The sequence below is a fragment of the Sceloporus occidentalis genome, unplaced genomic scaffold (assembly GCF_023333645.1).
Source record: "Sceloporus occidentalis isolate IW3139 unplaced genomic scaffold, rSceOcc1.0.p SCAF_150, whole genome shotgun sequence".
In the NCBI taxonomy this organism is placed as follows: Eukaryota; Metazoa; Chordata; class Lepidosauria; order Squamata; family Phrynosomatidae; genus Sceloporus; species Sceloporus occidentalis.
In genome coordinates, this window is record NW_028317130.1 from 732117 (window position 1) to 748842 (window position 16726).

At 41.3% G+C, this 16726-nt stretch overlaps 1 protein-coding gene across 5 annotated transcripts in view; it reads left to right on the forward strand.

Moving 5' to 3' along the window:
* LOC149280652 (SH3 domain-binding protein 2-like) overlaps window positions 1-16726 on the forward strand; it is a 51558-nt gene that overhangs the window by 6981 nt on the left and 27851 nt on the right. For 3 of the 5 annotated variants that reach the window (XM_089500238.1, XM_089500239.1, XM_089500242.1), the window contains exons 1-3: window positions 1787-1853; window positions 3548-3613; window positions 15982-16124. In XM_089500238.1, the coding sequence (XP_089356364.1) occupies window positions 3585-3613; window positions 15982-16124 (172 nt within the window). In that variant the 5' untranslated portion in view covers window positions 1787-1853; window positions 3548-3584. Of the gene's footprint in view, window positions 1-1775; window positions 1854-3547; window positions 3614-15981; window positions 16125-16726 lie in introns of those variants that run through there. The other 2 variants (XM_089500241.1, XM_089500240.1) reach the window with 2 other exon arrangements.

Consider the following 16726-nt stretch of genomic DNA (forward strand, 5'->3'; position numbering starts at 1 on the left):
ACCTTAGAAAGAAAAGGAAGAAGAGAAATTGGACGATAGCTAGACAAAGAAGAGGGGTCGAGAGAGGGTTTCTTCAGAGTTGGAGAAACGAGAGCATGTTTGAATTCCAAAGAGAAGGAACCCACAAAGGGAGAGAGATTAAAGATATAGAGGAGCGAGGGCAGAAGAGAAGGGGCTATAGAGATTAGGAGATGGGAGGGAATAGGATCAAGAGAACAGGTTGTAGGTTTGGAAGAATTTAGCAGCGTAGAGAGTTCATCCAGAGAAACAGGGGGAAACGCAGAGAGTTTATTAGTAGAAGGTACCAGGAGGTTAGTGGTAGGGGGCAAGTCGAGAGGAGCCATTTCAGATCGAATAGTAGTGACTTTGTGATGAAGTAGCTGGCAAAGTCAGTGGGGGAAAATGATGAGAAGACAGGGAGAGAGGGGAAGGTTTTAGTAGTGTATTGAAGCAGGAGAACAAACGCTGTGGGCGCCTCTCATTAGCGCAGATCAACGATTTATAATAGTTCTGTTTTGCCGTAGACAGAGCACCTGAAAAAGAGAAAAGGATGAATTTATAATGAATGAAATCAGCTGACTCCCTGGACTTTTTCCAAAGACGCTTGTGTGGGTGAAAGAGAGACCACCAAAAGAAAGGGCAGTGGAGGTAGCGGTATCATGGGCCGGGAGCCAGGTTTCAATAAGAGCGAGAAGGTTAAGTGATCTAGAGAGAAAAAGATTTTGGACTGCAGTCTCCGCTGTTATGATGGTTGAGCCCAAGTGTGGAAAATCTTGAACTATTTCAATCTCTTCATCATCTGTTTTCAAATTAGGTAGATAGTTTGTGGTCATAATTTTTGTTTTCTCTATGTTCTGCTGTAAACCTGTCTTAAGGCTTTCTGTCTTGACTTTCTTCAATAAGATAACTATAGCATTAGTAAAATTAAACCAGATAGCTAAACAAAAATTTTCATGTGTACCTCAACTATAGTCTGGCAAAATTCAAATTAATATTTAATGTATAAATGGTGCTCAAGGAACACACTTTATGCCATCACATCAGGTTCAACTTATGGCAGCCCTGTCAATAAGAGACCCGCAAGAGACTCACTCATTAACAGACTTGCCATTGTCCTCTAAACTCAGGGCTGACACTTCCTTGATTGAGTGTATCTGCCTGTAACAATGTCTTCCTTTTCCCCTTCCTTCAACTTTTCTGGGCAATTATCATATTTTCCACTGGCTTATGTCATCTCATAATATGTCCAGTTCAGTGTCTTAGTTCAGTCATTTTGGCTTCTAGTAAGAGTTCAGGCTGATTTGCCCTTGGACTCATTTTTTGGCAATCCATGTACAGTATCTTCCAATGCCACATTTCAATTTTTTTTTCCTGTCAGTATTCTTCACTGTTCAGCTTTCACAACAACACATCAAAATTAAAAAATACCATGAGACGCATGATCCCGAATAGGATAGTTACCTTTCATCTTGTTCCTTGATTGCTGGCCTTCTAGCCTTGTCTCCTTCTGATTTCTTGAATTTAGTCTCCGTTTTGATTAAGGACTGAGCTAAGGTATGGAAAATCTATAACTATTTCCTTGTCTTTAAAGTTATGAGACTCTTCTGGGGTCACTATGGGCCCTTACAGACAGGCCACATTAAAGCTGCTTTGGATCATTTTGTATATATGCTGCTTAAATGATGCATGTTGTCGCTTTCCTATTTCTTTTACAGCAGTCCATAGTGTTTTATGATTTACACCAAGGGTTGCACAATGTCCAGGAGCTGATGTCCCCTCACTGCCCCCACCAGAGCCCACATACAACAGTGATCCCAAAGACTTCAATCTACATTCAAGTCCTTCCCAAAATGGTGAACATAAGTGATGTCATGCCACATTCTGTCTTCATTTTGAAAAGGCTTATACAATTTGTGGCTTCAAATCTATTGTTCGTTTAGAGATGGTTCTTTTTCAGTTGTCAGGGTCCTCTTGAAGTCCCCTGTCATGGGTTACTGGTTATGATGGATTGGGTTATAGGATGCATGGAATAGTGATGTTATAACTGGGGAATTTGTTGTTATTGTTCTTGAAACAGTTTTGGTTTAATGGCTGCAAGTGGGAAGCAGGGAAGGAGAGAGGCAGGTTTGTTATCTGAGCCTCAAAGTAGCTGCCTTAGAGAAAGAATGACAGGGAAAGGGAATGGGCAGGAAAGAGGGGGCTAAGTGTGAAGGGGATATATATGTGTGTTTAGCTCTTTGCAATCAATTCTGGCAAACATTTGTCCACCATACTGAGCTTCTCAATAAACCCTTTTTGGTTCATCCATGGAGCCTGGTTTTTGAGTTAGCACTTTATCACATGGGGGGAAATGGGGGGGGGGGGGGGTTTCAGAGATTTAAAGAATCAATATCCCAGGAAATTCTGCAATTGTGAAGATTTTCACACACATTGGGATTAAAGAGTACAGTACTTATCCCAGGAATAACCAGCAACAAATCATTCACGGGGAAATCCCGTGAATGATTTGTTGCTGGTTATTCCCTGGTTATTCCTAGGATAAGTGCTCTTGAATCATGATGCCGTGTGGAAATCTTTTCCATGATTGTGCAATTTTCCCGAGATTAACTCCTTAAAATGCAAATTTCCCCTTGATTTTCCCCATGTGATAAAGTACTTAGTTAGAGATGGGGTCATCCCATAATTTATAAAAGCTATATATTAACAACCGGTTGTGTGGTGGTTCTGCTCATCGTACAGCACGAATGAGTAATTTGTAAGTTCCGTATTTCACTAAGGGAAACAAACCCAAACCTTACAAATGCTGCTGTTAAGGGCCACAGGTACGTGGTGGTTTTGTGTGTGTGGTGGTTTTGCTCACCATGCAACAAGAATGAGTAATTTGTAAGTTCCGTATTTCACTAAGGGAAACAAACCCAAACCTTACAGATGTTGCCGTTAAGGGCCACAGGTGCACTAATTCAAAGAAGCAAAATCAGTGCCATGTGTTGAAGTACCTCAACAAAGCACAAGTTCAGGCTATAAATAAAAAAATTGTGCCAGTGTTTGAACTTTAAATTGATGACATGATGCGGTTATGATTATTACATCTGAATTTTGACAGAAGTGTACATTCACTACATTGTGCTCTTCTTAGGGTGTTTAATTTTGGGTGTCCTATGAACACATTTAAAAATTTGAGAAATTGTCATGTGTACCAGAAATTTCATTGTGGCCTGCCTACTCACAAATTGACTTAAAAGGGCAGGAGAAGCCAAGCTTATCTTACATTTTTCCTTTTATTCTCCTGTTCCCTGAAGGAGGCAGGAAAATTTCTTCTTCTTCTCCGTAGAACATGAGATATTTCAATCTGGTTGCCATTCACAGAAAAGGGGACCATGCCAGACAAATTCCTGAAGAATGAGAAATATAAAACACTTAGCTGATTTTTCCTCTCAAACTCTTCTTGCAATTAGCAGCATAAAACTCAATTCATAGTTTCTAACAAGGAAAGATGACCTGTGCTTATCTTTAGAGTGGAATTCCCCTTTCTTCTCCTCTCTTGCAGTTGATTAATTCAAATTGGCTTGACTGAGACTAACAAAATGAAAATGGGGAATATCAAGTTATCTAGGTGATTTTACTATAGCTGTGTATGCTTCTTTACAATGCCAGGTGCACATGAAACACACATGTATAAATATATTTTTATGATTTGAAGATATAATGGATATTTTGGTGGTGACTGGACAGGGCCATAAGACACTCTAACAAGGAAGAATGGCCTTGTATTATTAGAATGGAATTCCTCCATCTTCCCTCCCCCCCTGCAGTCCAGGAGATTTTTAAATAGAGACTGGATGGCTATCTGTCATGGGTGCTTTGATTGTGTATTCCTGGCAGGAGGTTGGACTGGATTGCTTTTGTAGTCTCTTCCAACTCTTTAATTCTGTGATTCTAAAATAAATGGCTGAGGCACTGTTACTTTTATTACTTAAGGAGGAAAAAAAACCAAGCCCAGGATATCAAATTTCTCACTGAAGTGCCTGCCCCATTACATCTTTTGCAAATAACATATCTGCAAATTCTCACACCTTCGCTGAGCAGGTGCCAAATCTCAAAGCTTGTAAATATTTGAGCTGCACATCAAGAAAACCAAAATCCCATACATATGATGAATGGCAATGAGTTTTCATCATATCCTTACTTAGATCTGTCTTTGTACTTTTGTTGGCAGCTAAACCCAGAAAGCTGCCCTATACTGAATCAGACCATTTGTCTATCTCAGGCTTGTACAACATATGGTCTGCGGGCCACATGGGATGGGACATTGAAATTGGTCTTGAAGAAGTAAGATATAAGTTTGTTTCTGAATTTCAGGCCCAGCAGACAGAAGAGAGAGCAGTATGAGTTGCCAAATCCCAAAAGCAAGGACAGGGTACATTGAAATAAAAGGTTTGGTTAGTAACTGGAGAATAATGATTGAGTACAAATCAAGGGACTACCTTTACCTTTTACCTTTTTGTTGAGGAAAGGAAAGGGTATGAGAATGTAAAGGAAACAGTTAAAATGATCTTCCACACGGTCAGGGGCGGAGGTGAGAGGGAAGGTGAAGGACGCAATATGCAAAGGAAACATTATGAATGTATATGAGGGATTAGTTAATAGTTGAGCACAGTTTTGAAATGTTACGTGACTAATTTGTTGGTATGTAAGATAATATATTAATAAACTCATATAGCAACAATAACAAAAAGGCAATGTAATAATACCAATGTTCTCAACTAATTTTCAAAATTTAGTGTTGTTCATAGAATCAGAGAATCGTAGAGTTGGAAGAGACCACAAGGACCATCCAGTCCAACCCCCTGCCATGCAGGAACTCTCAATCAAAGCATCCCTGACAAATGGCCATCCAGCCTCTGCTTAAAGACCTCCAAGGAAAGAGGCTCTACTACACTCCGAGGGAGTATGTTCCACTGTCGAATAGCCCTTATTGTCAGGAAGTTCCTCCTAATGTTGAGGTGGAATCTCTTTTCCAGCAGCTTGCATCCATTGCTCCAGGTCCTAGTCTCTGGAGCAGCAGAAAACAAGCTTGCTCCCTCCTCAATATGACATCCCTTCAAATATTTAAACAGGGCTATCATATCACCTCTTAACTTTCTTTTCTCCAGGGTAAACATCCCCAGCTCCCTAAGTCGTTCCTCATAGGACATGGTTTCCAGACCCTTCACCACTTTAGTCGCCCTCCTTTGGACACGCTCCAGTTTCTCAATGTCCTTTTTAATTGTGGTGCCCAGAACTGGACACAATATTCCAGGTGGGGCCTGACCAAAGCAGAATATAGTGGCACTATTACTTCTCTTGATCTAGGGGCCTGACCAAAGCAGAATATAGTGGCACTATTACTTCTCTTGATCTAGACACTATACTTTTATTGATGCAGCCTAAAATTGCATTGGCCTTTTTGGCTGCCGCATCACACTGTTGACTCATGTTCAATTTGTGGTCTACTTGGTCTCCTAGATCCCTTTCACATCTAGTGTTGTTCAGCCAGGTGTCGCCCATGCTATATCTGTGCATTTCATTTTTCCGCCATAAGTGCAGTACCTTACATTTCTCCATGTTGAATTTCAGTCTACAGCGCAATAATAATAATAATAATAATATTGTAAGATTTGGCCCAGGTTTCTAGTCTCTTCAGGTCATTTTGAATTTTGATCCTGTCCTCTGGAGTATTAGCTATTCCTCCTAATTTGGTGTCATCTGCAAATTTGATAAGTATGCTCCCAATCCTGTCATCCAGATCATTGATAAAGATGTTGAATAACACTGGCCCCAGGACAGAGCCCTGTGAGACCCCACTGGTCACTTCTCTTCAGGATGAAAAGGAGCCATTTTGAGCACCCTTTGGGTTCGGCTGGTCAACCAATTGCAAATCCATGTAACAGTTGCCTTGTCTAGCCTACATTTTACAAGCTTGTTTGCAAGAATGTCATGGTGAACTTTGTCAAAGGCCTTACTGAAATCAAGATATACTATATCCACAGCATTCTCTTCATCTAACAAGCTGGTAAATTTATCATAAAAAAGATATCAGATTTGTCTGGCATGACTTCTTTCTCTGAAACCCATGTTGACTTTTTGTGATTATGTCATTGCTTTCTAGATGTTCACAGACTCTCTGTTTAATGATCTGCTCTAGAATCTTTCCTGGTATAGATGTCAGACTAACTGGACGATAATTGTCGGGATCCTCTTTTTCCCCTTTTTGAAGATGGGGACAACGTTTGCCCTCTTCCAGTCTGCTGGGATTTCTCCTGTTCTCCAGGAGTTTTCAAAGATTATTGCCAATGGCTCCGATATTACATTTGCCAGTTCTTTTAATACCCTTGGATGTAGTTCATCTGGAGACTTATATTCATTTAGATTAAGAAGATATTCCTGTACTGTCCTTTTACTTATTCTGTGCTGAAATTCCCCTATTCTGTCCTCTGCTCCATTTTCCTCAGGTTGAGCACCCTTTTCCTTTGCTGAGAAGACTGAGGCAAAGAAGGTGTTGAGTAATTCTCCCTTTTCTCTGTCTTCTGTTAGCATTTTGCCATCTTCTCCATGCAGTGGCCCTACCGTTTCCTTCTTCTTCTGTTTGCTGCGGACATATCCAAAAAAGCCCTTTTCGTTCTTAACCTCTCTAGCAAGCCTGAGTTCATTCTGTGCTTTAGCTTTTCTGACTTTACCTCTACACATGCCTGATATTTCTTTGAATTCCTTTTTTGTGATTTCCCCATTTTTCCATTTCTTGTACATGTTCCGTTTCAAACTTAGCTCAGTTGAAAGTTCCTTAGTTATCCATCCTGGTTTCTTGAGACATCTCCCATTTTGCTTTCTGAATGGAACTGTTTGAAATTGTGCCTTCAGTATCTCCCTTTTGAGAAAGTCCCATCCGTCTTGAACTCCCTACTCTTTTAGTATTTCTGACCACAGGATCACCCTCAATACTTCTCTATGTTGACTGAAATCCGCTCTCCTAAAGTCTAGAAGGCATGTCTGACTATGCCTAGCTTCTCCTTTCCACTGTATAACAAACTCCAGGAGAACATGGTCACTTCCACCTAATGATCCCACCACTTGCACCCCATTAACCAAGTGGTGGGATCATTAGGTGGAAGTGACCATGTCTGGTTAGGATCAGATCTAAAATAGCTGACCCCCTTGTTGCCTCTTCCACCTTTTGGACAATGAAATTGTCTTCGAGGCAAGTGAGGAATTTGCTAGACCTTGAGGATTTTGCTGAGTTTGAATTCCAGCAAATATCAGGATAGTTGAAGTCACCCATCACTGCTACATCTCTCCTTTCTGAGTGTGTAGTCATCTGTTCTAGAAATGCATCATTCAATTCCTCCACTTGACTGGGAGGTCTGTAGTAGACTCCCACCATAACATTCTTGTTGTTTCCCTAGCCTTTAATTTTTATCCAGATGCTCTTCACCTGGCTTCCAGGATTGATGTTCTGGATCTCTTCACTGGTGTAAATATCTCTGACATATAGTGCTATTTCTCCTCCTTTTCTGTTTGGCCTATTTCTCTTTAAAAGGTTATATGAGGGAGCCATCAGGCAGACCAGCAACATCTTGGACTGTCTGAAGGAAGAGGCCCCTCCCTCCTCAACTGTCATCTCGGCCTCAGAGGGAGCCATCAGGCAGACCCAGCAACATCTTGGACTGCCTGAAGGAAGAGGCCCCTCCCTCCTCAACTGTCATCTCGGCCTCAGAGGGAGCCATCAGGCAGACCCAGCAACATCGAGGACTGCCTGAAGGAAGAGGCCCCTCCCTCCTCAACTGTCATCTCGGCCTCAGAGGGAGCCATCAGGCAGACCCAGCAAGATCAGGGTCTGCCTGAAGGAAGAGGCCCCTCCCTACTCAACTGTCATCTCGGCCTCAGAGGGAGCCATCAGGCAGACCCAGCAACATCAGGGTCTGCCTGAAGGAAGAGGCCCCTCCCTCCTCAACTGTCATCTCGGCCTCAGAGGGAGCCATCAGGCAGACCCAGCAACATCAGGGTCTGCCTGAAGGAAGAGGCCCCTCCCTCCTCAACTGTCATCTCGGCCTCAGAGGGAGCCATCAGGCAGACCCAGCAACATCAGGGTCTGCCTGAAGGAAGAGGCCCCTCCCTACTCAACTGTCATCTCGGCCTCAGAGGGAGCCATCAGGCAGACCCAGCAACATCAGGGTCTGCCTGAAGGAAGAGGCCCCTCCCTCCTCAACTGTTATCTCGGCCTCAGAGGGAGTCATCAGGCAGACCAGCAACATCTTGGACTGCCTGAAGGAAGAGGCCCCTCCCTCCTCAACTGTCATCTCGGCCTCAGAGGGAGCCATCAGGCAGACCAGCAACATCTTGGACTGCCTGAAGGAAGAGGCCCCTCCCTCCTCAACTGTCATCTTGGCCTCAGAGGGAGCCATCAGGCAGACCCAGCAACATCTTGGACTGCCTGAAGGAAGAGGCCCCTCCCTCCTCAACTGTCATCTTGGCCTCAGAGGGAACCATCAGGCAGACCCAGCAACATCTTGGACTGCCTGAAGGAAGAGGCCCCTCCCTCCTCAACTGTCATCTCGGCCTCAGAGGGAGCCATCAGGCAGACCCAGCAACATCTTGGACTGCCTGAAGGAAGAGGCCCCTCCCTCCTCAACTGTCATCTCGGCCTCAGAGGGAGCCAGCAGGCAGACCAGCAACATCTTGGACTGCCTGAAGGATGAGACTTCTCCCTCCTTTAACTGTATTTTTATTGTATTAACGATTTTACTGTACACCGCTATGATCATCGCGGAATAGCGGTCTATAAATAAAACATATTATTATTATTATTATTATACCCCTCTATTTCTACATTCCAATTATGAGACTCATCCCACCAGGTTTCAGTGATGCCTATTATATCATATTTGCTTTGTTGTACTAGGAGTTCAAGTTCATATTGCTTATTTCCCATGCTCTGTCCATTAGTACAGAGACATCGAAGACCATGGGTCCCTTTTACTTGCTGCCTGTGCAGGTTTTTTTGCCTCCCACTGTTGGGTCCTTGCACTATTTGTCTTGTTTCCTCTGTGTCAGTTTGACTATTTTCTCCAGCCCTTTCACCTTCCTTAATATTGTCTCCCTCCCCCACGAAACTCAGTTTAAAGCTCTCCTGATCAAGTTCTTGAGACTGTTGGCAAAAACATTTCTTCCAACTGGCGTGAGATGCAACCTGTCCGTTGCAAGAAGTCCCTCCTCATGGAGCTTCAGCCCATGATAGAAGAATCCAAATTGTTCTCGGCAGCACCATCTGCGGAGCCAGTTGTTCACATCTGCTATTTTCCTCTCCCTTCTTGGACCGTGCCCTTCACCTGGCAGAAGAGACGAGATGACAACCTGTACATCCATTCCTTTCAGCTTCCTACCAAGCACCTCGTAATCCCTTTTGATGTTCTGCAGGCTATGTCTTGCAGTATTAATGGTTCCCATGTGGACCAAAAGGAAGGGGTATTGGTCAGTAGGGCTTGACCAGTCTTGTCAGCCTCTCTGTCACATCATGGATCTTTGCCCCTGGGAGACAACACACCTCTCGAGACATCTTGTCAGGCCTACAAATCACTGCTTCTTTACCCCTCAGCAAGGAGTCCCCCACTATGACCACACACCTCCTCCGAGGCTTAGCAGTGACCGTTCCCTCTGGTGGAACTCTCAGGCTCCCCTGCTCTGTCCCTGAAATTTGTCTATGCTGCTCTTCCTCGTCCTCCTTAATAAGGGAAAGAGCTTCGAATTGATTCTCTAGCTGCAAGCTCCCAGAACAATCACTTCTTGGCCTACTTCTCTGTGTGACATTTCTCCAGCTGTCTGCCTCCTGTGTATGTGAAGTGACCTCCTCTGCCCCAGCAACTTCCTTTGCATGGTACTCATCCAAGATCATTAGTTCCGTTGTGTCCAGGAAATCCTCTTGCTCCCTAATATGCTGAAGTGTAGCTACTCTGGACTCTAGCAGCTGTACTTTCTCCTCCAAGAGTTCTACCAACTTGCACTTGGTGCATGTGAAGTTCTCCACTTCTTTAGGCAAGAAGAAAAACATCCCACAAATGTTGCAGGTGACTGCAGCAGTTCCCTCAGTGTTCATACTGTGAAGTCTTTAGTAACCAATTAATCAGGACTGTGGTGAAAACCAACGTTGAGGCCCCTGATGACCTGGCCTTTTCACCAGTCTCTGGCAGTGAGCTCAATCTACTGGGAATATAACTTTATAGGAATGTCCTGGCTGCTAGCATGTACTTAAGGGTAAGATTCTGTCTCAAGGTTTGCTTCTCACCTGCAGCCTCTGCTGTAGATTTCTTTCGTTAAAAGAAAAAAATAAAATTTCTGGCCATTAGGCACGCGGCTCTGGGAGGAGTTGTATAGAGCTAGTCTGCTAGCTCCACCCCCTAGTGACTCCACCCTGTAGAAGGTGTTGTATGCCTTCACATCATTTCTGATTTATGGCGACTCTAAGGTGAATGTATAACGGTTTTCATGGCCAGGTTTTTTTTTTGGGGGGGGGGGTGCCAGTTGCCTTCCTTCAAGGCTGAGAGAATGTGACTTGTCCAAGGTCACCCAATGGGTTCCCATGGCTGACTGAGAATTCAAACCCTAGTTTCCCAGTGTCTTAATCCAACACTCAAACCACCACACCGGCTCTTGTGCAGTCCTCTAAGCTGTGCACATTTCTTTTTGTAGTGCACAGTATTTCTTTCTTTTTGCAGTATGGATGTGTGTCTTTTAAAGAGGGGGCAAGAATTTTTTAAAGTCTTGAAATGATAATGGATGTTATGGTCAGAGACGTAGCCAAGTGGGGTGGTTCTTGGGGTCCAGACCCCCCCCTTCCGTTAGATAAAATGAATGGTGCGTGCTGCTGCGCCACCGCACCCAAGCCCCATTATAATGGTGGCACTTAGTCTGGACCCCCCCTTCCCAAAATCCTGGGTATGTCCCTGATATGGTTGAAAGCCATTTGATCATAGCTGTGCCTTTTTGAAAAAATACCAGCTTACATAAAGTCATGCAGGCCAAAGGAGTGATGCAGGCGCTCTGTTTGGGAAAAAATTATGATCTAAAGTTCTCTTTTATGTAGCCCTCCCCTACTTTTAGCACGTTCAGTTATCTGCATTTTCACAATACTAAATAAACTGAAACTTTTTGCTTTGTCATTTCATTTTATTTTCCATAGACTTCCTGGAATTTCTGAAACATCTGAATACCAACTACATACTATACTACTGGAATATATTTGTTATTTCCTCAAATCATTTCTCATATGGAGAAAAATAGGCTGAATGATTCTTCATTGTTTGGGGGTTGGAGGGGTTGCCTGTTATTCACCAGCAGGAAGCATGGAAACAGTATGCTCACTAGAAAGCAAAGACTCAGATATTTTAGTGAATTAATATAAAATGCTGAAATATTCTCAATGTATACCAAATATTAACACAAAACTTGATTAAAATGAAGGCTGACCTAAGAGCACTAAGGTGGACAGTATGGGAATGGAGGAAGATAGAATTAAGACAAAAAACAGCTTCTCCGTTCTACAAAATACAAAAGACAATACACTTGCAAAATCAAAGTTATTAAACTCTTGTGGAAGGATCTGTGTTGAATGCTCCGTAGAAGGAAAAATAATTAAAGGTATAGAGAAAAGGACTGATTGAAATAAGGATGACAGTTGGCTGAAACTTTCTTAGATTAGAATCAGATACTATATTCCCTTTCTAGTGTTAAGATATATCAATAGATAAAAACGTCAGAATCATCCGGGCCATAGTATTTCTGATTCCTATATATGGGTAGGAAAGCTGGACAGTGAAGAAAAGTGACAGGAAAGGCAAAAGATTTATACAATCTAAAGTATAGATTAGAATGGCCTTATCTTTTGAGGGTTCTGGAAGGTATGAATTTTGGTTCACAGCTCTAGTCAGAAACCTTTACATAGGGTCAACAGCAACGATATATATAAACAGGCAAGAATCTCCAAGGATAGATCTCTGCAGAGGCACCAAACAAGGGTCCCCTCTGTCACCAGTGTTATTTGCCTAACAGTAGAGCCCTTGCTGACTCTATTAGGAATAAGTCTAAAATTCATGGTTAGCTCCATGCTATGCAGGAGCATAAGTTAAACCTTTACGCATATGATGTTCTTGTATTTCTTCAAGACATGGACACCTCATTCCCTGCACTAAAACTAAATAAAGGTTAATAATAATAATAATAAAACGTATTCTCCACCACTTTGATGTAAAAGTAGGCTTCAGAGTCAACTTATAAAAATCAAAACTACTTTGTCTTAATACCCCTTTAGATAAGCCATTGACATGGCAACGTTTGACTAGCCTCCATCTTTGTCCATCAGGTTTCACTTACTTAGGTATATTAATTACAAAAGATCCACTCCAGCTGCTCCCACGAAATTATAAACCATTCACAAATTGGATGAAATCTAAATTGAAACTCTGGAAATCATACAAACTTTTGCTTTTGGGTAGGATAGCTTTATTAAAAATGAAACTTCTACCCAAACTTTTGATTTTGTTCCAAACCATTCTTCTGTCCATTCCCAGTTCATATTTTATTTCATGGTGAAAACAAATAGACAACTTTATATTTGCAAGTAAACGAATTCGATTTCCTAAAAATTGTCAATATATGAAATCTAAGTATGGAGGTCTTGCCATACTCAACCTGGAATACTACTTTGCAGCATTTCAGTTAATCCAAGCTACTCAGCTCATTAAGAGATCTACCTCTACACTTTGGGTAAAATTAGAATTAAGCATAGAAAACTTCAATCAGTCAGCCCTTTTCCCCCCCTAACATCTCAGCTAGAACTTTGAACAGCACAGAAAACCCTATTCTTTGAACATCACTTTCTGTTTGGAGGAAATGGTGCCATCTTATGGCTCCCAGCCCTTCCCCAATTAGACCATTCGTACTACACCCTTCTTTTCTTAGCTCAGATAAGTTCACACAATTTTTTTCTCCTCCCACAATTTAAAGGATGGGAAGATAAGGGCATCTATACCATACATGACTTATTTCAGAATTCTAGACCTAAAATTACAGAAAGCATTTTAAATGTGTTGTCGCCCTTTAGACCCTCTTGGCTCCAAAATCAACAGATGACCTCATTTGTGTCCCTACTAGTATGGTCAGGAGAAACTCCTAGATCACTGACCATACTTGAACAAATGTGTACAATTACACGTCCACCAGTGAAGGGAGGGTCAGGTACTTTTTATAAAACAGGGTGGGAGTTGGATATACAGTTGGTTATTTCAGATGCAGAATGGCATCGTATATGGTCATGTCCTCCTTATAAGTTTTAAGTCATCTGCCCTATGGGAAAATACATTGAAAGTGGTATACAGATGGTACCTGACCCCTATCCAGCTAGCACGAATGACAAGGAAGACATCTTTGTGCTGGAGGGGTTGTGGGGCAAGAGGTACTTACTTACACATGTAGTTGGAGTGCCCAAAAGTTCAACAATTCTGGACACAGATTGTTCAGTTAATGTCAGACATTAAGCAAAAGGTTCAACTCACCTCAGAGTTGCTTCTCTTGTCAATAATTCAATTTGATAATAAATTTTCCCATTATAAAGAAATTATATCGTTTTCAGTTGCTATAGCTAGATTAATCATTGCCAGAAACTGGTGGACGAAGTTATGGGAAGTATGGTTAATGGAGAAGATTACAGACGATGTCAGGAGAACCTCGGGCAAGGAACTGTAATCAGTTCAAGGAAAAGTTACCTCTTATAAAATATATAAACTCCAATTCTCATGCTTATGTTCCACCACAGCACCACAGGAGATTGTGGGTTGGAGTTTTGAATGAGACCTCAGTTTTGTAAATCTGTATTTTAGCTTGTGTTTTTAAAGTAGAATGATGATGTAATTGTGTATTACTTCTTGTATACAAGAAAAAAAAAAGAAAGGTGACAGGAAGAAAATCAGTGCATTTGAAATGTGCCAGAGAAAGGTTCTACTGAGAGCATGGGCTGCTAAAAAGAGAAATAAATTGGTCTTAGAGCAAATCAGGCCTGAACTCTCACTAGAAGGGGAGATGACTTGAGGCTATTATACTTTGGACATACCATGAAATGATGTGACTCACTGGAAAAAATATAATTCTCAACAAAGTGGTAGGCAATAGGAAAAGTGGAAGACCCTATTACAGGTCAGTTGATTCAATCAAGAAAAGTAACTGCCCTGAGTCTAAAACCTGAGCAGGGTAGTTGTGACTGAGGTTCTTGGATATCTTGTCATTCATAGGGCTGCCATAAACTGAAGTCAGCCTAAAAAGCAAATAGCAACAATATTTTGATGGAATAGTTGTATGTGCATTTTATTTTATTTAGGTCCTTTTAAGGGATCAAATCCTCTCATGTGCCTGTGCACATGTCATTTAAGACAGTGTGCCTGTGTGTGTAAAATAAAATGCATACAGCAAAAGCTACCATGTAATTGAGATCCACACATCACAAAGAAAACTAGGACAGAATAATAATGGCAATAAAATTTGCTGTAACTTACAAATAAATTACTGAAACACTGACAATGTTAATAAAAGAAAAGCAAACACAGTAAGTTTCCAAAATAAAGCATAATCTATAATAAACTAAAATGTTGAAAGGGAGGATGTGTAAAAGAAAGGTGGCACTAAGTTCTAAAAATGAATAAAAGCAAATTTAGATAACACAAACAGCTATATGAATAAATGAAACTTAACACTCCTGGCATGGTGACAATGAAGTTTATCAATGGAATTAATTGTAATGATTTTTTAAAAAGAGAAATTGGAACATTGGATAAGGAAGGATGAAGAAAAAAAGAAGTCCAAATAAACCTTTTCCCCAACCCTCACTCCCTAAGCAGAATTCTTTGACTTGCTGGGGCTTAGAAAATACAGCTAGCAAAATTGCAGAGGCTTTATTAATTTTAGATTCCTCCTGTGCTTGTAAAACCCTGAGAAAACATGCCCTGTTATTAGATGGTAGAGCTATCAGTTGCTTATTTCCTATCCCCATTTTGACGATTTAAGTATGTAGGGAAATGGAACTAAACTAGCTAACTGATGAAGACATAGCACCTGGGAATCTGAAGACTTCCCTGCAGACCTCCCAAGTGTAAAACAAACTATGTGGTGTTTGGTAAAGGCCAGTTTTGTTTTTGGTTTTGTTCACTTTGAAGGGAATTCTGCTTGGCCTCACAGAGGCTCAGAATCTTTTGGGAGCAACCTGCTTCATCTCAGGAATTCATCTGAATCTGATGGACATCCCTTCTAATATACAGTAATCATAAATAATGAAATGCTAAAAGCAAACACAGTGAAAGAAAATATAGGAAAATTTACATAAATAGAAAGATCCCTGAGAAGTGCCTAAAAGACTTTAGCATGGTTAGTTCCACTCGTGAGCATACATCTCACTTCAGATATTGGGAGCAATAAGAGGAAGTCCTGTGAAGTCAGGATGATGTAAAATCAGTCATCCTGATATGCAAGTGTCCTCCACTTTTTTTAAAAAAAGTGTCCACCATTTGAAAATGTTGTCCTACATTTGTCCCAGTTTATTTATTTATTTATTTATTTAAAAAAAAAAATATTTAATTATTTATTTTTTGGCTTCGGCCCCCCAGTTGTCTGAGGGACAGCAACCTGGCCCCGGCTCAAAAAGGTTGCCTACCCCTGCTTTAAAGAATGCCACAAACACTGAATTTACCAGTAGATGTGTTCACAGTGCCTGATTTTATGAAAGTTCTAGACAGTGTTCAGGGGTAGTCCCACATATAGTGCATTGCAGTAGTCTGTAAGCTTGACAGTTGTCATTTTTAGCAGAATATAGATAGCTGTAGCAAGGCTATTTCTCTTCCTAATTAGATAAAGTCTATAAACTGATGGTATACAAATTATCTCTCAGATGCATTTTCTTTTAAATTTCAGAACAATGACTACAGAAGAAGACGTATCTTGGTCTGTTCCAATGAAGGCTATTGGATCACAGAACCTACTGACCATGCCTGGTGGTGTCACCAAGTCGGGATACCTGCACAAAAAAGGAGGAACTCAGTTTCAGCTCTTAAAGTGTGAGTTGGGGGAAAGGATGTGAATTTGCTATTGGGTTGTTTTGCACTGTGGACAAAGTATTATTTCTATTTGCACCTTTTTAATTAGGACACAATGGACTAAATTTTATTGGCATTTTGTTTTCCTTACTGATTGGTCCTCTAGTAAGCCTTTCTATTAGCAGATTTTTGCAGTAAATGTGCATTTGTTACCCAGTTAAAGTGCATACTGAGGTAGCTCAAACAAAGCAACTGTTGTGAAAGCCTTTTCATTGGGAAGGGATGGGCAACTACGTCTGACTTTGTGAGGCCTGCCAGAGGATAGGGAAAACCAGAATTAGGCCAAGGCACCTCTCTAACTACAGATGCTCCATTCTACTTGAATTTTATGAAAGAGATGATATCTGCTGTATCTGGGGAGAAATGCAATTCTTCATCTGATAAGCCATATGTTGCTATTGTAGTTTGTGTAGAATGTGCCTTCATCAGCTAAAACCTTTTGTGAGTCTCGCATTGGCTCAAAAATGTATAGTTCTTCCTTCCTTTTCTGGCACAAATTCCTTATTCACTTCCCTAGATGGTCTTGTGGTTACTGCACTGAATCTGTTGTAAACCAGGTTTCT